The sequence below is a fragment of the Centroberyx affinis genome, unplaced genomic scaffold (assembly GCF_046629955.1).
Source record: "Centroberyx affinis isolate AG114_WGS23_722 - 3 ecotype Tasmania unplaced genomic scaffold, CSIRO-AGI_Caff_v1 ptg000476l_1, whole genome shotgun sequence".
Classification (NCBI taxonomy): domain Eukaryota; kingdom Metazoa; phylum Chordata; class Actinopteri; order Beryciformes; family Berycidae; genus Centroberyx; species Centroberyx affinis.
In genome coordinates this window covers 165,883-191,637 of record NW_027279134.1, presented here as the reverse complement: position 1 = coordinate 191,637, position 25,755 = coordinate 165,883, and the positions used below count along the sequence as shown (strand labels likewise).

Below are 25,755 nucleotides of genomic sequence, written 5' to 3'. Positions count from 1 at the left end.
GAGAGCCAAAAACAAATTTCAATTCAATTTCAACATAATGGACAAAGGCAAGCGTGATGCGTACAAGATTTCTCCAATTTCACCTAGTCGATCCAATTTTGTCAAGTACTTCAGCTTTGATAGGAATGCAACACCACAGACATCAAATGCATAGCTGAACAATTATTTGTGATTAGTGCAAAACACATCGACACCATTCCAGTAATTCATTATCATTTAACGCTAGAATGAAGCTATCAAAACACAGAGGAGAGAGAGGGGCTGACCTGTCTGGCTAGGAGGAATCAAGCAGCACAATGTGAAGTGTTTATTACTCAACGTGAATACCAAACTTTTTATAGTTGATGATATGGGACATATCAGCATACAAGGCAAATAAATATGGAATCAATAACTATGATACACTGTAGTAGCAGATTCCACTTATTAAAAAATACCACACATGAGCCATCAGAATGGAACAAACCCACAAATTAACCCACAAATGAAGATCTGAGATAATGGAATAGATCTTGGCACTTTGGCAATTGGTAAAACTCAGCCAGAACTTGAGATGCGCAGGATTTGAAGGCAACTGGTCTAATTCCTCCTTTAGAAACAGTAGCTTTGGGTAATCAGGACTTTGAACTGGGGGTAAATGATGAAACCTTGAATGAAAGTGTATCCTGTATACTGATAGTGAAGACTGTGAAGAAGATTGTTGGCAATACTCATTAAAATCCTGATAGAGCATATGAGGAACAAACTAGGAAATATCAAGTCAGATAAAGTCACAGTTAGTTGAATGGCTCTATTTTTGATTTTGCCTCTAATTTTAAGTTCAAAAGTTAATGGAACAAGGAGCGTTTCTACTGGTGTAAGGCCCAGTTCACATGAGCATCTGTGGTATGTCAAAAAACAGACAATATTCCATGTATTTATATGAGACCTACGCGTTGACGGACGACATGGATTGACAGAGAGCAGTGAGTGAAAATATCCCAACCCAGTCCGTCAACAGTTGAAAGTTGTTGAACTTTTGACAAAAGGACTTTATCTGCCAATGAAATTTGCACAGAGGCGGTTTCTGACCAAACAGGTTATGCAATGGCCTGCTGGGAAAAAAAATGGAGGAACAGATTATCACCGTGGTCTCTGCCTTTCCAGAACTGTATAATCCAGCTGTTAAAATTTCTAAAGATATTGACCAGAGAACATTTGCGCGGCGGGTGGAGAGCGTTCAAACTCACCTGGCAGTTTGTTCTTAAACCCCTCCCACCCTGAACCTGAAAATGTTTTTCTCTCACTTTTCATGCACAGAGCAGAGTGGAAAGCGGCCATAAGTGGCAAACCAATCTCAGTGCAGAAAGAACATTGCATGGATCAAGTTCTGTGGACGCCCACAAAGATCAACAAAAGCAAAAGTAACCTAGTTCTCTCAGGTTTCAGCATCTGTGAAAGAGGGGGGGAAATATTGTGAACTATGAATTCATAATGTGTATAACAGGTTAATAACAAAAAAAGCAATAACCTTCCAGAAGACATGCATCCTGAATGGTGTAGCTCAGTGATTCTCAACTTTTTTCGTATCAAGAACCCCTAATTTAGTACACATTAGAGCCATGGACCCCGATTTGATGAGATTTTGTCTGTCGGACCCAAATCTGAGAATATTTTTACTGCTAGATATGATTCTGTCCAGAATTCTATGATTATCTGTATTGTAGGTAGAGAGATAACAGTGAAACTATGATCAAAATAGTCATTCTTCTACATTCTTTAATTGTGTTAACCTCTTGTAAGTGAACTACTGGGGAAGATTAATAATTCATCAATTTTCTGGGGACCCTGTAGAACCCCCTCAAGCACCCCTGGTGGTCCCCGGGCCCCACGTTGAGAACCGCTGGTGTAGCTGATCAATGTGTCAGAACCACAAACAAGAGATTTAGCATTGAATCCAGCATCATCACACTATACAATACAATAAAATACAATAATCCTTGACCAAATGTCAGTCACTTTATCATGACTGGAATTAGGAGTCAGACAATATACTCAAATAAATCAGTCTAATGTAATCATCATTATTTATTTCAGTCAGCAGTTTCTGTGACTGTGCAGAGGAAGTGAGCAGAGAGCAGGCAGCAGGCTGGCAGAAGGAGCCGCAGTAGGAGCCATTATCTTTTGTTTGCCAAAGGCCAGTAGATTGGTAGACAGCCACTGTTTCTACCAGCCTCAGCCTGATTCTCTGTGGGCTTGCTGCCAAAGTAGCAGCACAGGCAAAGCGTTTATCCCTCTACGCCAATGCCAGACCTTTATCGTTAATATGGAATATATCAGCATATAGGGCCTATGAATATATCACCATGATAACTAATACACTAGATGCCTCTTGTTCAAAAGTACAAATACAGACCTGTTGCTACACTAGATCCTCCTGTCTTTTGATAATCCTGATAACCTCTAATCACCTCTCAGGGCTTTCACCGCGGGTCACACTGCTAATACACACACACACACACAGAGTGCAGAATTATCTCATGCCCACTGACCAATCAGACGTCAGCATGGAGGGAATCCTGAAATTTACATCTCGGATCATTGCATAGACTGCCATAGAATTTGAGTATTGCCCATTGAGCATCTCTAGCGGACCAGTTAGATTAGATGCCTTGCTCAAGGGCACTTTGACAGGATTTGGGGAAAGAGTGGAGAAAGCACTTCCTGTTTACTTCCTTTGCTCAGATTTTCCCCGCCGTTCTGAGGATTCAGCAACATTCCAGATTTTGGCTCCAGGTTTGTGGTTTGACTTGTCTGTGGCCAAAACACAGAGCAGTATAGTCTAGCTACAGGTACACAGCAAAATCATTAGTGTTAATTAAATTCTGAGAGTGTAAAAATTAACATTATGCCAGGGTTTATGTAATTCCACACCATCAGAGTTAATTTAACACCTTTAGATAGTTTTGAACAGCCGCCCCAGAGCCATATCAGCTCTGTGAGTGAACAAATAACTCTTGGCGACGCCAAACAATTGTCACTGAAAAAACAACACTTATTAAGTTTGGAAATTTTGCTGTGTATAATTACAACCATTCTGAGTACAACAAAGGATTGGAATTTTGGCTATATTTTTTTTCGTATACATAATTGCGTTCAAAAGTACTCAAAACGGGGTTAGACTGGCGAGACAAGGCAGAGTGTAAATATGTTTGGATGCTGGACAGTTTGTTAAAGGTAACAATCCAGCAGTTAAAGTATGTAGTTACCAACAAATAAATCAAGTATTTCCAGAAGGAGGTCGTCAGCCTTTGCCCTGGTTAATTTCAGCCACACTGGGGAATCCTCACAATCCCTGCTTTTTATAGGATTTGTCTCCCTAGTCTCTAATTCGTTGGCCAGGGAGCAAATGCAATCTAATTAAAAGAGACTGATACACAGATTCCAAATTAGCACGACCCAGAGCTTCTTAGCTTCTGAGCTTGTTTTTCCAAGGCACAGAAACAACATTGAAACTGATTAGACAGACACAGACTTAGAACTCTGCCGCACTGAAAACACCTGAAAATTTGAGTCTCAAACAAACCAAAAACTTAAGGGTTTACAGGAATAAGGGGATGGATGATGACATCTGATAACCAGCAGTTACTCATATTTGGAAAGCCTAGCCTAACAAAATGAACCGAGGGCAAACAGAAGCCTCGACTGATGCTCCTATTCAGTTATTTCTTCATGTGTTGGCATTAAGATCAGAGAGGTAAATTACAGCAAAGAGCGCAGTCAAGTTCATCCTGCTTAGCTAAAGGAAAAATGGGTACAAGAAATCATTTGTGCTCTCTGCTGTGACCATTCTAAACAGGGACATAATAAAATACCAAAGTACATTTTTCCACTAGAACCAAAGAAAATCTGTAGGTGGGACTGCACCCTGTGACAGTTTTCAGCCTCAATATTTTGGCCTCATGCTCAAAATTGCTCAAATCTCTTTTTATTTAGTCTAACTTCCTCATAGTTTGTTGGACCAATGCACTATTGGTCCAATGCTTCCCTGCTTCCCTATACAACAGCAGTCATAGGGCATGCTATACTGCTGGAATGCATATAGTTTGAGATTGTATGTCACATAATGTCTGCCACTCCTACCTAAGACTTAAGTTAGACCCACATTTAGCTGTGACCCTAATTAACTGAGAGAGAGGAAACCCCACCAACGTAATTCCATAGTAATCCTGAGGCCGCACTAATCACCTGCCTCATATGCAAAGTGCAGCCTAGTGACAGCACCTAACAGAATGAGATACCCAGTTCAACTCCAGCCCCTTCATCTCTCAACAAACACGCAAAGGCTACAGAACTATGGGCAGCACTTTTTAAATTCCAAGCCAACCATGGGACAGACGCAGCAAACAGAGAAGAGCGATGAGATTGATGTCAAAGCGCTTCAGGATATGTACAAAAAGTTTGTCATGGAGTGTCCAAGTGGAGTACTTTTTCTTCATGAGTTCAAGCGTTTTTTTGGTGTAGACCCAACAGGGGAAGTATCTGATTATGCAGAATGCATGTTTCGAGCTTTTGACAAAAACGGGGTGAGAAAGTAATTGCCTTTACAGCCTTTGCGTACATCTTTACCAAGATATTTAAAAATGTGATCTGATTGTTCTCATTCATCCCATCCTGCAGGATAATACGATCGATTTCCTTGAGTTTGTGGCAGCGCTGAATCTTGTTTTCCGGGGAGACTTGGAGCATAAACTGCGCTGGTCGTTTAAGGTGTATGACAAAGACAGCAATGGCTATGTGGACAGGAGTGAACTGCGGTCAATAATTGATGTAAGTCCATACAGAAGACAAATGCAAAGCAAGATCTTGTGAGCATTGGATGGAGACTGTAATGCTTATCTTGTTAAAGGGGAATCCCTTAGGGAAAGCTGTTAGGAGTTAACATTTCTTACAGGGAATGAAAGACCAGCTGCATCTTCTGTATAATTCTTAGCACAAGCAGTATATTTTTAACAAATATTTAGCTAATAATCAAGTCAGAAATGTCATGCGAATGACCCTGCTATACTAGCAAAGAGCACAGGACGACTTTGAAGGCATAAGATTGTTCAGAACTCCTAAAGCCAGCCTAAGGCTCAGACTAACATATGAAATGTGTTGAAACAAGGGGGGTAATTTTCTATTATTTAAATTGAATGCCTTCACATACATTTTTGGAGCTCTCAGGCCAAAGAAAATCCTTTGGAAAATAATTTTGTAGCACAACAAAATGTGCAAAAAAGCCAAGGGCAAGTGCATACTTTGTGATGCATCTACTGTATATCTGGATCAGCCCAAAGGAGTGCACAAATCTTGTACTTGAAGACTGCCTGGAATTAAAAATGACTTGATACTTCAGTTGTAAAGACCCCTTGAGGTGAAAAATGACCAATAAGGCACCTCACAAAAATACATTTGGCCAATTTAAAATGAAAACAACCCAAAACCAATTATTTTTAGCATGTCTGCTTCTTCAGAGGAACCACAAGGATGTCTTTAAGTTAAAGCAAGCATGGTGATAACATCTGTTCCACTACAATCACCTCTCATCACTGTCTTCTTTTTTTTATATTGTCCTCTTCTTTGTTAACACTTGCTGGCATTGAACAGTTAGTTGTTAAGCTTTGTCCCAACATGATGCGCACTTGCACTGGTCAACTCATTTAACTATAGCCCACATATCCTTTTGTTCAGAGCCACTTGTCATGAACTGAGCCCCATTTCATCATCTTTAAAGGTTTAATAGATAACTGTAGCATGTAGTTGCCTTGGAAGTCTGACGTAACACAGAGCACCAACCTTTGCCCAAATATAGACTTCCGGATCAAAGGGAATTTCCCTATGGAGAAAATGAATGGTGTTTCATATAATGGTCCCTGTCACAGACTGAGATTTAAGATAGCATTTTAAACTTGTACATTTTTATCTACGCACATTTCTCTCTCAAATGGCCCTTGATCCGCTGAATTCAGATGCCACTTTCGAGTTGAAGCAAATATTTTGTTAACAGCAAGCTAACATTGCTGCGCATGTTATATGTCACCCTAGCTCTGTGACCAGCTATTCAAGTAGGTTTGCATAAAGGAAGCTAAATAACAACACACACACAACATAATATATAGAGTAAAATTTTTATCATGATTTTACAAGCATTTTGAGGCATTGAAACGTTTGTTTACATTTGTAATCTATGAAAACACTGGATTAAAACAAACCTGCAAAATGAACTCATAGATTAGTACTTTGTTAAGTAAATAATTCATTCAAAATTAAACATAAAAGCCCTGAGTTATGTGATATTAAATGTATTCATGTATCAAAGGTAGCAACAGTTAAAATACATTGTAAACGTTGTTAAATTATAGTGCTAGAAAACACACCATTTTAACTTCTATAACTTACTACAGTAGCTACAGTTAGCTGCAGTAAAATGGTCAGTTGTTCAGTTATATGCTCTGATTGTTTTCAATTTTAAAGTGGTTGATCAGACATCAACAACCACATGATTTCTATGAACAGATTGCAATATTTGTATTCTAACCAAAGTAAAAGTGATCCAAAAGTGCAGAATGTATGCTGTATGTAATTTATGCTGTAGTTTAGTAGTGTATGTGTACTTCAAAATAAAAATAAATAGGTACAGTACTTTCTCCTCCGAATAACAGCACACTAACATGCATGATGAAACAATTTCTAACATGAAATGCTATACATGTCTGCATATTGTTTCTCCTAGAGCATCTACAGAATAAAGAAAGGCACAAAGAAAGACACAGATGAAACACAGCTTACAGTAGATGAGGTTGTTGATCGAATATTACAGGCCGTAGACACAGATGGAGACGGTAAGCATTTAATCTTTTTCACTTCTCCTGTATTCAATGCAATGAAAGCACTTCGGGACCCAGTGTGGACACAAGGAAGACCTTTAATTCTGTTCCGACTGTTTTTGTTCCACAGGTCATATTAACATGGATGAGTTCATTAAAGGGGCACAGCAAGACCCCTGGGTGCTGAACATGTTAAAACTGGACATGAACCCCTATGGATGGGTGCTGGAGCAGAGGAGGAAGAGTGCTCACTTCTGAAACGACACTTGCCATCGAAAGCCTTTCCTTGTGGACAAAGGGAAAACTGTCAAAGGCAAAAAGATTGTATCTCCAAGATGTTTATGTGTCTACATCATCCTAAAAACTGGCTTCATTTTGCACATGCAGTTTCACATTCAGAGACTGAATAGAGCCAGTTCAGTCAGGATGGGCTATTCCTTTGGCTTAAAGGCAGCTTAGTTCTGAGGAGCTCAGCACTTACTGCATCAAAAGAACAATGTTAGACAGACGAATGGACAGAAAATGTAAAGCTCCTTTCTCCTTTTCTCTTTTTAGGTTGAAAAAAAGAATGAACAAATTTTGCTTAATGCATTTACTATATTTTTACTATAATTTACTATAATTTTAAGCAACTGCAGATATATTCCACTGCTGTTTGCTCACATCACAGCCTTCTTATGATAAAGTGTCAATATGTAAATAGTGGATGTCTCGAATATCTGATTTTCAGATTTTTTTTGTACTGATTTTCATTTTTGTTTTGTTTTATTTTCAAGTAATTAATCATAAAATATATATCGTTAAATCTTGATATTTCTGGGACAACACAGAACTATATTGTTATAATGCATATTGAATAGATTATCTTGAATTAAAGCACATGCCTTAAAATAATCCCTTTATTTTTACCTGATCACTAGAAATAGAAATATCTGTAATGTATTTGAGTGTCATTCACAGCAGGTTTAAACTATTATGAATACAATCATCAAGAAAATAATAACAAATAAAAAACAGACGACGAGGTTTAAATGTTTGTACAACATTTAATTGTACAATGTCAGTAGAGAATTAATATACATCAGTGTCATTTCATTCAGTGTAATTTTGTAATAAAGTTGAATGATCAAAAGTGTATGTTAATGCAATGACAAAAAACATGGTTACAGTATCAAAACATGATACCGTGATACATTGCTTGAGTTTGGCATATATAAAGACACTTCCCCTTAAAAAAGAATGCAGCATGTTAGTGCAACACACTTTACAAACCACACTTTTAAGTAATTCACATCTGACTAGTAGGGGCCCGTTTTGTATCTAGAGGGCCTGTGATGCCTGCTCCCATCCCAGATTGTGGGGTTTGTGGGATTTACACCATGTCAGTCAGGAAACATGAAACAGGCTGACTGGCTGACTGGAGGTTCTGCAGTGAGGCTTATTTTAAGCCTGAGGGCTTTGTCTCCACCTAAAGGTGAACTACTGTCCTTCCATTAATTATTTAACAGTGTCTGATGCCAACTTTTATTATGATCAAAACTGAAAAATAGTGTCTCCTAAAAATATTTCATTGTTTGTTCTCCTTTCATCTTTTAAATCATCATTAACGCTTCCTGTTATTTTTATACAACTTAAAATTGTTGCAGTAAAATGTATCTTCACTTCACTTCATTCCAAATGGTTCCACCTGAACAAACTATCATTGAATATACATATGGCATCAAGTGATGATTACACTTTGAGCTGAAAGAAAAACATTTTCACCTAGTTTGCAATAAAATGACAAAGTCATTAGCAAAATAATTGGCTTTGGTTTCTTAGTGTTATGATCGCTCGTTAAGATCATAAGCAGAGGGAGTCCACATGGTAAAAGGTATGATTAACCAATTTTTTATTAGAATACAAAGCAAAACAAAACAAATGGGATGTGTAGGAAGTATCAGTGTCGGGCTAGTGTTGGATGTACGGTGAAGGGGTGTTGTTGCGTGCAGGGAAAGAAAAAGCCCAAACAACCAAAGGGAGCAGGAGAGGGAGAGTGAGAATGGGTGAGAAGTCCACTCTCTATAACCTCCACCCAGGTGATGGCCATACACCTAATGAGGGAGGGAAAACTGGGCAGGAAGTGCAAGGAGAGAGAAGTGTGGGAGAGCAGCACGCTTAGACGTCTTTTTAACACTCTATTATCGTTTGATTGATCCATTGTGATACTGCTTGGGGCTCCACATTTGCTGCCAATATCATCAAGAGCAATAATAGTGAGTGGTTGTTTTTTTTAGGCCAGCAACTTTCAGTAGCTGGGTTGAGTATTCAGCATTAAAACCAGACATTTTACAATTATTTCTTTTAAAGAAAATCTTTAGATAGTTCACAGTCTCTCCCAAAACACAACAGTAATCAAACAAACTGCATTACTTCCACTATACTAGAAATTAAAGACACTCACTGGCCTATATCCAATATTTAATAAAAGGCCAATATCAGCACAATAAACTGGCAAACCAATATATGGGTCTAAGCTTGTGTGTTGCAGGCTTCGGATCAATGCAGCTCTACATAGAGCTGTGCCATGTTTTCTTTAACACACTTTTAAGGAAATCAGAGCGGTACACAAAGTATTGCTGATGGCTCTGTTTTAGTGTTCACTGTGCTTTCCCATCCAAAATATAACTCCTGAATTCACACTAATCACATCCCAAAACACACCAAATAGTGTAATTTTCAGTTAAAACAGATTAAATTGCACTGTTGTCTGCCAGGTTGATTAAACACAGTCCAGTTGGCTAAGCATATCATTTAACCTGCCAAGACTATAGTAAGAATTGACCTACAATGGCTTAGTGAACGTCTGCCAAGTTAGAGAAGAGCCAATGAATGATTTGTTCAGGGATTAAAGTGAATTAAATCCATAGCCACTGACTTCCCAAACATCTACTGATTAATTTACCTGGTGAGATTTTATTTATGTTTTATTATACATGTACCTCTAAACCTCTAAGGATGTGATTGCTTTTATCTATAGCCTCTCAGTCTTGTCACTGTTACAAGGTCATGTTGTCATTTCAGTAAGAAAACAGGTTGGAAAAATGTGATAATGAAACAACATGATTTGCCACTTGGATATGAAAGGCACTACTGACCCTGGGTCACTAAAAGTTCAAGATGGGATCATGTGTGTGGATTACAGCCTTAAACTCAGATTGCAGAGGCCTTTGGCTAAAAATAAGTGTGTTGGTTAGGTTCATGCATGAGTCAGGTGCTGCACCCGACTCACAACTCTTGACCTCTGAGCCAATGGGACCTTCAACGGCAGCAATGAGACGGACATAAATACTAAAAACAAGCTTCTGAATGCAATTTACCTTTGGGATATTGCTGCACTAGAGTATCTTTACCAGACTTTATTTTTTTCACATTTTGCACACAAGACTTTTTGTCCCCAGATTTTGCACTGATGTGATCTGGATTCAACATGGGTCAAAATCAGCAACTTCCGATGCAGGATGAGGAACTGGAGTTGAACAGCATCCAGGACCTTTACAAATCGTTTATCATGGAGTGTCCCAGTGGATCTTTGTATTTGCACGAGTTCAAGAGGATGTTTGGAGTGCAAAATGGAACGCCGGAATCGGAGTACATGGACAACATCTTCCGGGCATTTGATATGAATCAGGTAAGTATCAATTCCACCATGAGGGAAAATATTTGAATCTTCAAATTAAAGTCCCAGGCAATATGAGCAACAATTTCATATGGACTTAGTTAGATAGTTTACAATATCTTTTTTTTTTTACAATCATTTGCACATATATCTTTGTTTACACTTTCAAAATATTGTTTTCCCAAAGGTGTTTATTTGTATTTTCAAATTGTATCGTTGGTTTGTAGTACACAAGTGGACAATGATTCTGATAAGGTTTGAAGAAGAATTACAGTTTATTGCCTACTTAATCACTTATGAATGTGAGCAATCTAACATGGAGATTACTCATTAGTTAACATCTGGCCTATCACACCCACACTCACACACTGTGCCCCAACGCAAATTTATTTTAAAAGCAAACTGAAAGCATTTCTTTTTACTATAGCCTATGATTAGGTATTGTATTATCACTGCTTCCTTGTGTTTTATGTGTTTTTTTATGTATATCTCTGTACATATATGTTTCTATTTTTTAAATGTAGAGCACATCGAGTTTAACACACAAAGTTTAACTGAAACAACTTCTGTATTTTTAAAGTTTGATTTACAATGTATGATAAGATACTCATTAGTAATCCAATCTAAAGCTTTAACACAAGCTAACTGACGTTTAACGTTTTCCTGGTTTCAGGACAATACAATGGACTTCATAGAGTATGTGGCTGCACTGAATCTTGTACTTCGAGGAAGGCTTGAAGATAAACTACGGTGGTCCTTCAAGGTGTTTGACAATGATGACAACGGCCGTCTGGACAGAGATGAACTCAGGAAGATTGTAAAGGTAAGAGCCTCGATTTAAAGAAAGCTCTTAGTAATCTGAGTAAAACAAAAGAGTTTGCTTGAGGTACACCTTCAATTTCAATGGGTTTTTCCAAAAGATTGACTTACAACTGACAGTAAATCAAAGTGATTTAATCATCTGAATCTTTTATCTAGATTCAAGTAGCAGAAGAGATAGTTAAATCATGTCCTGTGTATTGGTAAAATATGATTTAAACAAAAAACATATTCAAACATGTTTTATAGATGTTTCCCCATAGTGAAATTAAGTGTAAGTGCACATTGCACTGTGGGAATGATGCTAAGCTGCCATCTTTATAAGCATGACCATTAAAACTGATGATTGAAATGGAAATTAAGAACTAAAGCTTTCCTTATGATAAGCTTGTTCATTGTGTGCATTAGGTTTCAGTGAGCTACTTTTTGCTGTTTCTATCAGCTCCTTCATAAATATATAGTAGCTAACAATGTTAATTTGGCCCTTTATTGACCTGGCCATGACTTTACCACACACAGTATGACTGCTCCTTGTTGTATAACACTGTATAAGCCTAATCAGTTAGTTTAAGCCACACAAGCCCAGCTTAGTGTAAATATTTAACTGATGCAGAGTTACAATCTGGGACCTCTCATAATGCAATTAGTGGCATAAGAAGCTAGGGTCAGCAGGCTGTACATGTAAATGTTTGTAGGAAATATATTACCGCCATTAGTTATACACTATACTTTACTGTTTTTTCTTCAGATTTAAATGTAAATATATATTTTCAGAAGCCATTGTTTTGTGGGCATACAACAAAACATATTAGCTGTCTTAACTTTTTTCAGCTGGTGGATTATGGCCCAAAATATTTATATTAAAATCATGTGGTAATGCTTCCTATTGTAATATAATCATGTAAAGTGATCAGTCTATGTTTGGTTCTAGTATTAAAAAAAGTACTCATAAAAATACTCATGTTTCAGCAAACTGTTGCGCTTGACAATCTTAATTGTTTTCACTTCTTCTAATCATAATGATTATGAATGAACACATTATCCCATAGATTACTTAATACATGATATTGTATGAAATAATTGGTGCAGAACTTACGTTGATACAGTATTTGTGAACTTCAGTGATGGAGGTCAAAATCAGAATCACATACTTGAAACCACAAAACTTATCAACATGATTAACCTTTTATCTATTTTTTTTTATTCTTTCAGATAATCTACAAGATAAAGAAGGGCTATGTGTCTGATGAGACAGGCACAGAGAGCCTCACACCTGAGCAGGTGTGTGACCGCATCTTTCAAGAGGTCGACGCCAACGGTGATGGTAAGTTGACGTGTGGCGAGCGTTGATGGCGTGCTCAAGAACCAATGAAATCCTCAGGCAGGTTTCCTCATTATTTGATGGTAAATAAGTCTACTGACACTCAGATCTGTTCTCCTGGGCCTGCAGGTCAGATCACGCTGGATGAGTTCGTCCAGGGCGCTCAGCGGGACCCATGGCTACAGAACTTCCTGCGTCTTGATGTCAATCCCTGTGGTTGGGTCCAGAGGTACTTGTGCGACAGAAAACTCATGAGTTCCAAAGATTCTCCCACGGACTCATAACGGTCCGGCATGCCAAATGGGAAGGAACTTTATGGACGTAATGGAAGGAACATTAATATTTCCGCCAGCAGAGTGTGATGAGAGTCCTCTTGCCTTGAAAGGTTTTCTCTGTGATACCCAATAAGGCCTATGGAGATTTTAACCCATCTATGACACTGGACACTCCCTGGAAATCCTTGTGGCAGCCAGATGCATAAAAAGACACACAATACATAAACGCACACTCACAATCCATTCAGCCATTATTGAACTTTTTGAATTAATTCTCTATGCAGCTGAATTATATTGTGTTTCTTTATTTTGTCTCACATGGCAGCGTTACAAACAAAAGTTCACAAAACCAATAAAGACAGAAGTAACTTTGAAATCTGTAAATGTAAAATGTATGAACTGAACATAATCAATTATGGCAATACCAGACTATGTGCAATAGATTGGCATAACGATATACTGTATATACACCTTGTATGATAAGTACAGTTCTATATATCAATAATTATGCATTACAACAATGGTTTAACATTTGTGATAAGGGCTCACGAGTTGTGAAACGTTTGACCCAGCAATCACATCTGTTGATTACAGACAGACAGAATTAAACGTCAAGACCTTATCATAATCAGCATGTTTAATGACAAGTTTCATTTTTTCTTAATCAAGCGATGTCAAAACTGTTGAATATTTGATAAATAGTCAGATGCAGACACTAATGGTGGATTTTACAGTGCCTTATTGTTTCTTAAAGAAACCAATTAGTTGTTCTGTACATGTAGTATACAATAAAGGTTGATACTTATTTATAATTTTAAATTAAAATGTCATGTCATCTAGATACTGTGGGCTTTACCTTATACTCATCAGAATATGAATAAAAAGTTAATCACAGCAACATAATTTATTTAGTTACGTTAGTTACGTTAGTTATTTGTCTATTTAGTTATTTATTCACTTGTTCATTCATTCATTCATTCATTCATTTGTTGTTGCATGCTTGTTAATCACTCACAGATATTTTAATGATTACAGTGTGGAGCTTTACATCTAAAAGTTACTGAACGACTGACTTGTAACTTTCCTTTTCATTATCGGCTGTTCTCTAGCCTTTTCTGTCAAAAAACGTCTCATTAAAGAGATTTGACTCAAATGTTGTCTTTGTGTGTATTTTTTGCTTTAGTGGATAAGCCAACAATTTGCTATTAGGATAACTTCAAAAAACAAACAAACAAACAAAAAAACAAAACTCAAATCTCATTTTTATTTTGTATATTATACCATCTCAATGTCACAGTCACTGACTTTTAATTTGTCAGTGATGTGAGTGGAGGACACCAAATCTTTGTGTTGATATAGTTCACTGAAGTTCAACAATTTATGCATACTAGAATTTAGAACCTCCTCCTCTCCTCTTCTCTCCTCTCCTCTCCTCTCCTTGTCTCCTCTCCTCTCCTCTCCTCTTCTCCTCTCCTTGTCTCCTCTCCTTGTCTCCTCTCCTCTCTCTTCTCCTCTCCTCCTCTCCTCTCTCCTCTCCTGGTCTCCTCTCCTCTCCTCCTCTCCTCTCCTCTCCTCTCCTCTCCTCTCCACTCCTCTCCCCTCTCCTCTCCTCTTCTCTTCTCTTCTCTTCTCTTCTCTTCTCTTCTCTTCTCTTCTCTTCTCCTCTCCTCTCCTCTCCTCTCCTCTCCTCTCCTCTCCTCTCCTGTCCTTGTCTCCTCCTCTCCTCTCCTCTCCTCCATGGTGAGACACACAAACACACAAACCGCTCTCCAATTATAGTAGTGAGATTAAAGTTAAATAGGGCCGGTGCTTAGTACAGTGAATATAGACTTGGAATTTAATTCAAATAATAATAATCCACCTCGAATAATCCTTTTTTCATCCTCATGGAAGAAAAAAAAAGGCTGAAGTTGATGATGAAAGCCAAGCTAACAGACTCAAGCTGTTCTTACTATTTCTTAAAACTTTGGACTCCATTCCAACTTTAAAATGCTCATGTACTTTAAGAGATGTTTGGATGTATTCAACTTGTTGATATTTTCCCATAGAAACAAATAATGGAGAGTGAATAGTGACATCTGGCGGCCAAATTGTAAACAATTTTAAAAGATGAACTCTCCAATGAATTCAACAGTTTAATCTTTCAAGCTGAAGCAAGAACACTTACAGTACAGCTGCTTTCAGCTGCCCACATGTTTTCTGCAGGAAATGAACCTTTCTACTTTGACGTGATATTCAGGCTTCATCATTATTTGTAATGCTGTTACAGTGTGTTATTCGGTTGTGCCACAGCATCACATTGCATTACATTTCCAATATGGTTTGATCCCCCAGTTGTCATGAATAGAAGTCCCCTAGAGTCTAAAGGTAGACTACCCTGTCATTATAATATATGTTATATATAAGACATGAAACTGACCGAGGCGAGGTGAGTATAGACACAAGGTGGTGGCAGTCTAATTTATCAAGGACTGGCTGAGAAGTGACAGCTATAGCACATTAGGCTAAGATGAAGAAGCATTGTGTTGCCATGTGTGTGTGGCTTGCTGTGTTAGAAAATGGCCGGTGTTTTTGTGCAGAATGCTGCTGTGCTCGACAGTCAGTAGCATTGGATGTACAGCAAAGATTAAATTAATGTTGGGCTATACAATTACATTATTACTTTGCATAAATATGTTTGCAGTGCTACAGGTAAATAAAGAAGAATACTACACTTTATTGTGAAGCATAAACTGAAGAGAAAAGATCAGTTTTTGAGGACAGGGGGCCTCCTGGAGCCAGGACCATCTCAGAGGCAGAGGGTTGGTTCTGCACCACAACACACACTCACCCACCTCCCTCCCACCTCCATCTCATCTCCCCTCACTGTTTTGCATTTTACAACACGTTCAGGGCAAAAACAGGCAGTTACATTCCTGTTACATCACTCTTTAATCCCACTAAGCTAAATCTATAAGAGCCTTTGAATGGCTGTATCTTCAGCTATGCAGAGCATCAGGGAACATCTGAATGCAGCGTTGTGTCTCATGTAAACAAACCGCATCCCAAATGACATTCAACCACCTCACCTGAATCCATTTTTCCATCACTATTACATGGATTACTCCTGAAGAACAGACAATAAAAGGTTTGCTTTGTGTTAATAATAATTGATATGAAGGTTAACAGTAGACAACAGCAGCAGGCAGAGGTTTGCAACCAATCTGTCTATTACCCTACTCAGGCTCTGTCTTGAATTCACACAAAGTTGAAGAGAAACATACTAATAGGTATAACATGAAATACAAATCTGTCTAAACATAACAACATAATAGGAAATAAAAAAATAAAAAATCACACTCTCCATTCTCACCAGTCAGAAAGGATCATCTCTACTAGAAATCTAAGCTCCAATGAAGCTTCTTACTCATGTTCCTATTTCCAACAATTCAAGCACAATAAACACCCGTCCTACTGCATCTGCATCTAGAGGATATATTAAGCCAAACACTCTGAGTGGTACAGAGCACATAATCCACTCAGTTAGCGCCTCCCCTCTGCTGTTCTTGTTAGTCATATCTGCATGCTGATATTGGAATATATTAATCTGAAAATTACAAATCAGAAACAGTTTTATTGGCCCAGTAATTTGACTCAGTGGGCTGCTCCCATAGGTCACATTAAACATGAAACAGCACAAAAAAAAGGAAAAAAAAAAGAAAATAGTATAAATCCAAAAGCTTAAGGAAAGGGTGTCATTTAGGAGTAGTATATAGAAGAAAGTATTCTATAAGTATAAGTAGACCTACTAGTACAGGAACATATGTTAACAGAATTTTTACACAATTAACTGCAAGTTCTTACTATATTAAAGGTTTATTATGTCAATAGGAAGTTATTACATTAACAGTTGTAACATTGTCAGTGACAATGCCACCACCTCAACATCTTTCAGTAATGGCTAACATTAGACTGCAACAGAAGTCTGAACCGCATAGATCCAGACAAAGATATTTTACAGTTGGAAAATCCAGTAAAAACAGCTGCGTACAGCAGAGGGAGCCTCTGTCCGTGGAAACCTTCTAGAGGCTTCTGCCAGGTCCGGTTACACCCATGTTGTGTTGAGTAACAGAGTGGGCTTAGTGTATGTGTGGGGTGAAGGAACATGACTAATTATGTCTGTCTAATTATTCAGGTCTTCAGGTGTAATCCAATCAAGACTCTTACCACTCTTACCCTTCAGAACACATTGCTGTCAGTCGAAGCTGCTGTCCTGCGTCGACCCTGATGACCTGTCTGTCTGAGTGTCCACCAAAAACACACCACAATAGCACTCTTTTATTTATTTATTTATTTATTTATTTATTTATTTATCTATTTATATTTAGCAAGGGACTTTTATAGAGCTATTCAGCATATTTCGTAGAAAAATTAATCTCAGGACAGTGAAAAGGATTTTTCCAGACCGATTGTTTTTTTATATCTATTTATTAACTAATTCATTGACTTTCTTCTATAATTACGTTAAATGTCTTTTTGTTATGTCTCCATCCCCTCTGTCATGGTGTGTTGCTGCTTGTGTTTTAACTCGTTTGTGTCTTAATCTGTTGTTTTTCTATGTATTGCACCTTGACTGCCCAAATTTCCCTATAGGGATAATAAAGTTTACCTTACCTTACTGTGTGTCAAGTCATGTGCCTGAGTAACAATGGTCTTGCATGGGTGTCTGACTGGCTGTTAAAATGAATTTCCTCCTTGACGACAAATAAAGATCTAATCTGATATAATACAATCTTTGTTAGTTTGACAAAATATTAAAGGAGAATAAGTGGCTGAAGTCTCAAATTTAGTTTTCTATGATGCTGCTAACAGCTGTTTACAAAGAAGTTAGCTGAGATGCTCAGCAGCAACACAGAGATGTTACTGTGGGAAAGTGTGACAATGCACTAAAGTTATTCAACACATCTAATGAGCAATTAGCTCACCGAGACCCAGAGGTCTTAACGTCTGACAGACACTGACAGACTTGGGGCAAATAGAGGCTTATGTGTTGCACTACAGGTACGAGCTGTTCTCAGGGTCACAAGATTATCCTCAAAATACACCATGAGCTCAACTCCCTTCACAGCTGTGTGTATGACTAGAGGAGATTATAAAGAGCAGGTATATAAAGGAGTGACTGAGGGAGAACAGTACAGGACAGAGAGAGTGCAAAAAGAAAGAGGACCGTCTCTTTGTTTTGCATCTCCTTCTTTGCTGAAACCTCCCAGAGAGCTTCTCTCCGCAGATCCAAACACCCAACCAACTACAACGCAGGTAAGTGGCATGACTTTAATGTCTACTATTTTAGCTCTTCACTGAAATTAGTTTTCATACGGCAGCTCTTACGAAATTGGATTCTTTTATGAAGGGATATTTCAAAATTTCATGCGAAGTAATTTTCTGTGTGTAAATGTTGTTTTACACTTTTAAAAACCATTGAGTGGATTGAGAAAGAAAAGCTACAAAGAAGGTAACAATGTTACATGTTGGACTTTCTTGTTAATATGATGCTGTGAAATTAGACATGATGACAAATTGTGATCTTGGATTGGAATTATAAAGTTTGATCTGGGCGGACTGAAACTATATACTGAGCATCAACGATTTGACATAAAATCTAGCAAGATTTTATGCATTATCTGTCTTTTTTTATATTTAATGCCAAATATTTGATGCGAAAGTAAAAAGCTGCCATTATAGTTGTTAAAAAGTAGCTAATTTGAGCTGCTTTGTACTTTAATTTGGTCCAAATTGGAAGTATTCAATCTCTACTCATTACAGAACATTAGAAACCCCATCGGTACTCTGGTAGGATACACATCAAAGCAACAGGGAAAGAGGGGAAAGACAGTAATGGGACAGGCTGATAGAAAGAAAGTCACAGGAGTGATGATAGTCATTTTCAGCATCTATTTACTTTCAGATAGACCATTTCAACACTAAATTTGCTGCATCCTGCTGAAGCATTGGTGTAGATATGGTCAGGGTGGTTGTTCTGTATGCTGTTGTATTCATTTTTACACAGATTCCATCTTTTAACTTGATTATTGTTCTCCAATTGAATATTTATTCAACTTGAACAAAACGTATGGCTATATATTCACCCTTAGGTTTTTTGGGGGGTTTTTTATGCCCACAATTTTTGCTTAATGCTTACAATGGCAAGAAAACATTTTGATGAGAGCATAATATGTGGGGAGAGGAGAGGGACGTGTGTGAGTTTCTCTTTGCAGTATAGCTGCAGTAAACCACAGCTACACACAAAATAACCTACTGTCACAACTGATGACACCAAAACAAACTTTCTCATGTCCTCAGGACAACTGGTCATTTATTATAAGAGCTTCTTGAGCTGGTCACATAACACAAAGTGACAGCTTAAAATAAAATGTAATCACCTGATTATGAGGCTGGGAGTGGGGCTCTGAGATAAGACAGTCAGGTGCAGGGGATTAGCTGAGGACGGGGACTGCAGCCTGGAATAGGTAAAATAGGGTGACATGGGCAAAGTGAAAGATGAGCAAGTTTCTGAATTGATATAATGGTGTAGTATTGTTATTTTAATTGTTTGACTAAATGGTTTCTTTGATACGTGTTTCATCAGATTGATTTCCCTGTCTTTTTTGTTTTCTTAGAGATGAACGCAGCAGCAGCAGCAGAAGGCGCCAAGCCCGCTCCTCCCAAGTTCAAGCAGAAGGAGACCAGGCAGTTCAAGAGCAAGGCTCCCAAAGCTGGACAGAAGGGGTGAGCTGGAAAAAAAAACAATCCCAATCATGTGATCCCAATCAAATTGCAAGGTTAAATGAGATGTCATGCCTCATTATCACTCTCTGTTCTTTCCTTAGATTTGACAATGACGTTCCAGGGATGGAGGGCCTTGGAGGTAACTATCAATTCAAGCTATAACTCCAAATGATTAAAACATAACATGTAAGTACAAATTCCAATAAGCCACCGTTTCTCTCCTCCAGACTCTGCGGTCATCTGCCCCTGGGAGGCTTTTGGTGACATGGAGCTGAGTGACCTGGCCCAGTTTGGCATTGTCTAGACCTTATGCCAAATGGACATATTTTATTCTTGGTGGCTGCGATCCAGCAGCTTTTTTGCTCTGCTCTTGAGTTCTCTCCCCCTCTTTGGGCATGGAGATGAGCTTCACTTGGTTCCATTTGAGGCTGAAGACTGAAGGAGCATGAGGGATTGGGTTTCTGAGGAAGAAGCTCTTGGACGGCAGCCCCCAAGGACCACTCCTCTCCTGTCCTGGGCATCCAGACCTCACCAACTGGAAGCTTTAGTATTCCTCTTTAAATACATCTGAATGAGATGTCAGTATATCTCTGTTGTGGCCCTCTTCTCCTATATAGCCCAGAACCTGTGTAAAAGTGTAACACATTGTACCAGTTACTTGGGTTAAAAAATGGGGATGAAAGGGGATCGACTGAGAATAAACACATCTTTAAGTATTATAAAAAATGGATAGGTAGATTATCTCACATTTTGGCCAAATCACTAAAATTAATGTATCAGTGTAAATATTATTTTGTAAATATCTATCTATCTATCTATCTATCTATCTATCTATCTATCTATCTATCTAACAGATACCAGGTAGAAAGTCATACAATGTATTTCTATATTGTAATCTCTCTTGTGGGTGATGTTGTACTCCATATGTAATAAACCATATTTTATTCTCTTAATTCTGATCTCTCTCTTAATTCTGAGCATCATTCTCACAATTCAAGCACTTTTTTTTATGCACAACCATTTAATAAGTGGTGTAAAAGACCCACAGTTCATATTATCTATGGTACAGTGTAGTGTGTAAAAATAACATTCCTGTTCATGTTCTAGCCCTAGGGATCACCCAAATGACCAATGACTACGCCATTGCACATCTTCAATGTATTTCCCAGCATTTCACCGTTTCATTATTCTCTACATTGGAACACAAGGAAGTGCACTGGAGATATCTACATATTGGTGATAGCTGTGGAGCCACATAGACAGGATAGTGATTTTTAGGAATAGCAAGAGTTTACACTCAAAAAAACTCAAAGCGCATCCCGTCTCCATTATTATTTTGCAGAATGTTATAACCGAAGTCATGAAACTCGCTAAACAAATGCAGTGATGCTTTTGAGCTGGTGTTACATCAGGTATGCTAAGAAAGATTCTGATTGGCCTTTGAAATTTTTGGCCATCTTAAAGGCTTACTGAGCAGGATTTTCCCTGAAATAGATAAACTCATACAAAAATGATCTGTCTGATCGTCAACCTTTTGGCAGTGGATGTGTCCGCCTGCAACCAAAACCACTGCTGAATCGTTTAATATCTAAAAGCCACGCTGGCTACAGTAGTGGTCCTGAACTCGAATACAGAGGAAATGGAGTTCTGGTCAGAGCGAGTGTGTGTCGTGAGTGTGTGTGTCGTGAGCTGGCAGCTAGCTACCGTTAGAGAAGCTTGTAGTAGAAAAGCTGATACCTAGCTAGCTATAGTTAGCTAAGCTAACCAGCAGCTACCTGTCCAACACAAAACAGGCCAACTCTGCATCACTCTTCATCCCCATCCTCTCAAGTTGGCCAACTGGTGAAAGTTGTGTTTACAAGCAACAACCAGCAAATTCCTACTCAGTATGCCTTTAAGGATTCATGTGTGCACTGGAATGGTAGCTATTAGGGGATGTGTCAGATATTACAAATTGCAAAAGTAGGCTACAACTGAATTCATTTGCATGGCAAAACTGAGAACGTGTTAGAGGGAACAACAACTGCTATTATTTGTTTTTTGTTTGTTCGTCTGTCTCATGTGATTTGCACTTATCTTAGGCCCTGTCCACACGTATACGGATATTTTTGAAAACGTAATATTTTCTTTGCGTTTTGGCTTTCCGCATTTTAGGTCACTGAAAATGGAGCTTTTGGAAAACACCTTCCAGGGTGGAGAGTTTTCCTGTTGGAAAACGCTGACATCATAACCTCAACTTGCGCATGGCAATTGTTGTTTTATTTGTACTGAGCATGCGTCAGGAACCTACGAGCGATGGCGGACCACAAGTTTGTTTACGTGCCAGTACTGTTAGGTTTGATTACATGTTTACAAGTCAACCTTGCTGTACTTCTCTTACTTTACTCTTCTGCTCTTTTGAAAAAAGTGGCGGAGCGCTCAGTTTGTTGCCAGGCAACGCTCAAAAAGTGAGCGTGGATCTTATCCACTCAAGTTGAACTGAGGAGGAAAAAATGTGTTTTCAGAAACATCCATATACATGTGGACATGCAGGGCCTTAGTAGAGCCAGACGAAAGATTGATGTTTGTTTTCTTAAAGGGATATGGGCCGTGTATTTTTTCACCACTCATCAGTTCGTTACATTGCACATGTGCTGGCTCCTTTAAGACCATGTTGCACATTAGCAACACTCTATCAGATGATATAACTGTCCCATTCACATGCAGAGCATCAACACTGCAGAGGAGCTAATGGGTTTAGCTATTATTATCTCTCACTGTGCTGAGCTCATCTCTTTCAGACAGTCCATAGGTACTAGTAGTACCTATGGACTGTCTGAGGTCTTATGAGGATAAGTGTAGGACCGTACTACACTTACTACACTATATCAGACTCATGCTATTCGGTTAACATTTTTAATTGTTACAGATGTTTAGTTAGTTGCCATTACAGCAAACCACAATTTTTGATGATTTTATTTTATTTGTTTGTGCCCAGTGTTTAAGCAGTCAAAGAACACATTACATATATTATTATAATACATATATTACTATTACTGGCACTTCAGGAAACCTGTTCACCATCTGATTATCAAAATTTTGCAAGTAACAAAAGTTATGAAAAGTTATTGATACTAATTTTTTCCATGAACTATTAACAAGTATTCTTGAAGGTCTTCAGGTAATTTTTGACCTTTTTATGTCCATTTGTTGATGTTCACAAATGGCTCAAAACTAATTGTTTTCAGGAATATTCAGGGTCTTATTTTTCCATTCGTGTTTAATAAATGTGGTATTTTCTTTAGAATTGAACCCTGATTTCTGTATTTTCTGAATTCATATCTTAAAATTTCAATCAATTTTTTTTCAGTGTTCTATGATGCAGATTTGGTCTCTCAGCTCTCGTTTGAGAGTATTCAGTGTGAATGTTCAATGTTTGTTTCTAAAATCTGTTTCTGGCTCATTCTGTAAACTGGTCTGGTTTGAAGTCGCTAACTCAAAAAAACAAGAATCTGCTTGCCATCCACATCTTGCCATATTTAATGAAGAAGCTGAAGAAATGATGTGAAAATCATAGAGTGTATGTTTAATTCAATAAATGACTTTTATTTTAGTAAAATAAAGATCTCAATAAATAAATAAATAAATCCAGTGTCTCAGAACTCTACAAAGATATGAAAGGGAAGGATGAGAAAACTCTTACAATTTACTTTGTTAACATGAAGCTAATCTAAGACACAAAGATTTTTCACAATTCATACTGCATACATAAACCCTGATTTACTGAAGCCTTTCATAGGTGCAAAAACATTTAGCATGTGCAAAACCAATGACATAACTCCTGACTGGTCAACCAAACTGTCTTGCACCCGTCACAAGTCTTAGTGCTGACTTTGAACACTCCATTGGGTTTTTGTACCCACTGAAGGTTTTAGTAAATCTGGGCCATAGATTAGAAAAAGAAGAAGCGAGTGGAAGATCTAACAGATCTAAACAATGCCAAACTGAGCCAGGTCACTCAGCTCCATGTCACCAAACGCCTCCCAGGGGCAGACGACCGCAGAGTCTGGAGGAGAGAAAAACAGTGTAGTGAGCAAGAGAAACGGATTAATGTAAGATTAACTAAACAAGAGACAGAAATAATGTGGTTATTCAAACACATCTTGAGGGCTTGGAGCCAGAGGGGTGTAAGTAGGTCTTGGCAAACTTTACAGGAGAGCAAAACCAAAAAGTGGATCTATTGATCAACTGCTGTAAATATCAACATGTGATGCTTTTTTCTTCTTCTTGCAAATTGTAACCATGGAGTGCTGTCATGGTGTTGGTCTAGGAAAAGTTCCCCTCCCACCCTCTAGAGCCTATGAAATGCTTGCTGCATGGGATAGGGAAGCTATTCAAACTTTCTCTGCTGGCACCAGTACTGTTTAACTGTTTGCAGTTGCATCAAAATGTTAGTCCTTGCACCAAATAAATACAATTTTAACTATCTATGTGCTCCAGTGCCTTCTTTGGGTAAACGGGGCAGAGACCTTCTTCTGTTGTAAGTACATTTTGATAATGATAATCTTATATAGAGATACTTACACTACTAAACAAATCTTCTCAAGAGCTTTTACTTGACATATTGATTGACTTGATCTTATTTTCACCCCAAAATGGCAGTTACATCCTTCTGGCTCCAAGCCCTCGATCTACAAATTCAACTGGACTACCATTCATACCTCCAAGACCCTCCATCCCTGGTACGTCATTGTCAAACCTGTATTAAATACACAAATACATACATTTTTGAATGAATTACCTTCAGCCTTTTGAATGTTTGGACAATAACTGTATGTGCTATATCTTTATGTTGTTTTCTAAATTAATGTGGGAGGCTCACCCCTTCTGCCCAGCTTTGGGAGCCTTGCTCTTGAACTGCCTGGTCTCCTTCTGCTTGAATTTAGGAGGAGCGGCCTTGGTGCCTTCTGCTGCTGCGTTCATTTCTACAAGGTAGGAATAGTGGGTTTAAATTGTCTGTTATGTAAGTTGATGAGTGGGTCACAAGTAGCAAACACTCCTATACTATACTTTGGAAACTGTAAGTATAAAGTGATACCACAATATTCCCTCACATTAATAACGCACAAGACAAACTAAGGCAGAAGATGCAGGGAGAAAGAGTTTGCAGTTAGCTATGTGACAAATAAACAGGTGAAAATGGTGCATCCAATTTGTGTTATTGTCACTTAATCCAATTTGTGGTGGAGAATCGTAATGTTCACATACAGTATGTTTGTGCTCATTTCACAAAAGTTTATGAGACTGCGATGAGCTTTCTGGACCTCTTCCCATGATGGATAGTTACAAAATCAGCGGTAGTTTGCACAATTTAGTTTTAAAGACTGCTCTTTTTTGCCCAACTCCTTCTGGTCTTTCTTTCTCCTTGTCTCTCCTACCAAGGCACATGCAGCGGGGCAGACAGGGTAAGCAGTGTTACAATTCCCAATAACTGTTCAATTGGACACAAAATGCATCATTTTGTGTCCAACTGAACAGTTACTGAACTAGTTTTGTCTAATCTAGTTTCTGAAACTTTTCTCGAGTCAAATGTCGAGCCATTGGTTACATAAAGAATGAGTCTTAAATCGGTTCACTGAAGTGTGTGACTGTGGGTATAGCACTGCTTCTTGTCATGGGTCTTACCCACGATTCTACCTTGCCTCTATTTTTGCTCTTTTTGTCTGCTGCTTACCCAGAGGTGTGGCCCACTGCACATGCCTACCCGCCATTAACGAACTGGAAGGCAAATGAACTCATAAGTACAGACAGACAGCAAAAAGCATAGACGTTTTTCGTTTTAACACAATTCCAATATTATCGTGTCCCCAGCTTCTTCTCTTGTTAACAATTTAGTTAATCTTTTACCGTGACATTTGATTGTTGGTAAGTCAATCAGTTATTAAGTAAAATAGTAAAAAAGACATGTTTAGACTCTTAGATTCCTTAGGTAAGAGTCCTTATTTTTTATAATCGGAAAAGATGTGACACACTGTTGAAGTGTCAGAAAGTGGCTTGGTTCCATTAAATAGGTGGAACTTGACTGCATCA

The 25,755-nt window shown here is 38.2% G+C and overlaps 4 protein-coding genes across 4 annotated transcripts; 3 read left to right on the top strand and 1 right to left on the bottom strand.

Moving 5' to 3' along the window:
• Positions 1 to 4,367: 4,367 nt before the first annotated feature.
• Positions 4,368 to 7,106, top strand: LOC139642409 (guanylyl cyclase-activating protein 2-like). The gene is made up of 4 exons (XM_071517227.1): positions 4,368 to 4,565; positions 4,660 to 4,809; positions 6,755 to 6,863; positions 6,979 to 7,106. Exons 1-4 carry the CDS (start codon positions 4,368 to 4,370, stop codon positions 7,104 to 7,106), a joined length of 585 nt encoding a protein of 194 aa, XP_071373328.1.
• Positions 7,107 to 10,317: 3,211 nt separating this feature from the next.
• Positions 10,318 to 12,930, top strand: LOC139642401 (guanylyl cyclase-activating protein 2-like). The gene is made up of 4 exons (XM_071517215.1): positions 10,318 to 10,518; positions 11,180 to 11,329; positions 12,538 to 12,649; positions 12,776 to 12,930. The coding sequence occupies exons 1-4, from the start codon at positions 10,318 to 10,320 to the stop codon at positions 12,928 to 12,930; spliced, it is 618 nt and encodes a 205-aa protein (XP_071373316.1).
• Positions 12,931 to 18,108: 5,178 nt separating this feature from the next.
• LOC139642404 (retinal cone rhodopsin-sensitive cGMP 3',5'-cyclic phosphodiesterase subunit gamma-like) lies at positions 18,109 to 20,542 on the top strand. Its single transcript, XM_071517221.1, has 4 exons — positions 18,109 to 18,216; positions 19,578 to 19,686; positions 19,788 to 19,825; positions 19,914 to 20,542. The coding sequence occupies exons 2-4, from the start codon at positions 19,580 to 19,582 to the stop codon at positions 19,988 to 19,990; spliced, it is 222 nt and encodes a 73-aa protein (XP_071373322.1). The 5' UTR covers positions 18,109 to 18,216; positions 19,578 to 19,579; the 3' UTR covers positions 19,991 to 20,542.
• A 3,112-nt stretch (positions 20,543 to 23,654) lies between these two features.
• Positions 23,655 to 24,651, bottom strand: LOC139642410 (retinal cone rhodopsin-sensitive cGMP 3',5'-cyclic phosphodiesterase subunit gamma-like). The gene is made up of 3 exons (XM_071517228.1): positions 24,548 to 24,651; positions 24,387 to 24,424; positions 23,655 to 23,731 (listed from the first exon to the last, which is right to left on the bottom strand). Exons 1-3 carry the CDS (start codon positions 24,646 to 24,648, stop codon positions 23,655 to 23,657), a joined length of 216 nt encoding a protein of 71 aa, XP_071373329.1. The 5' UTR covers positions 24,649 to 24,651.
• Between the last annotated feature and the right edge of the window lie 1,104 nt (positions 24,652 to 25,755).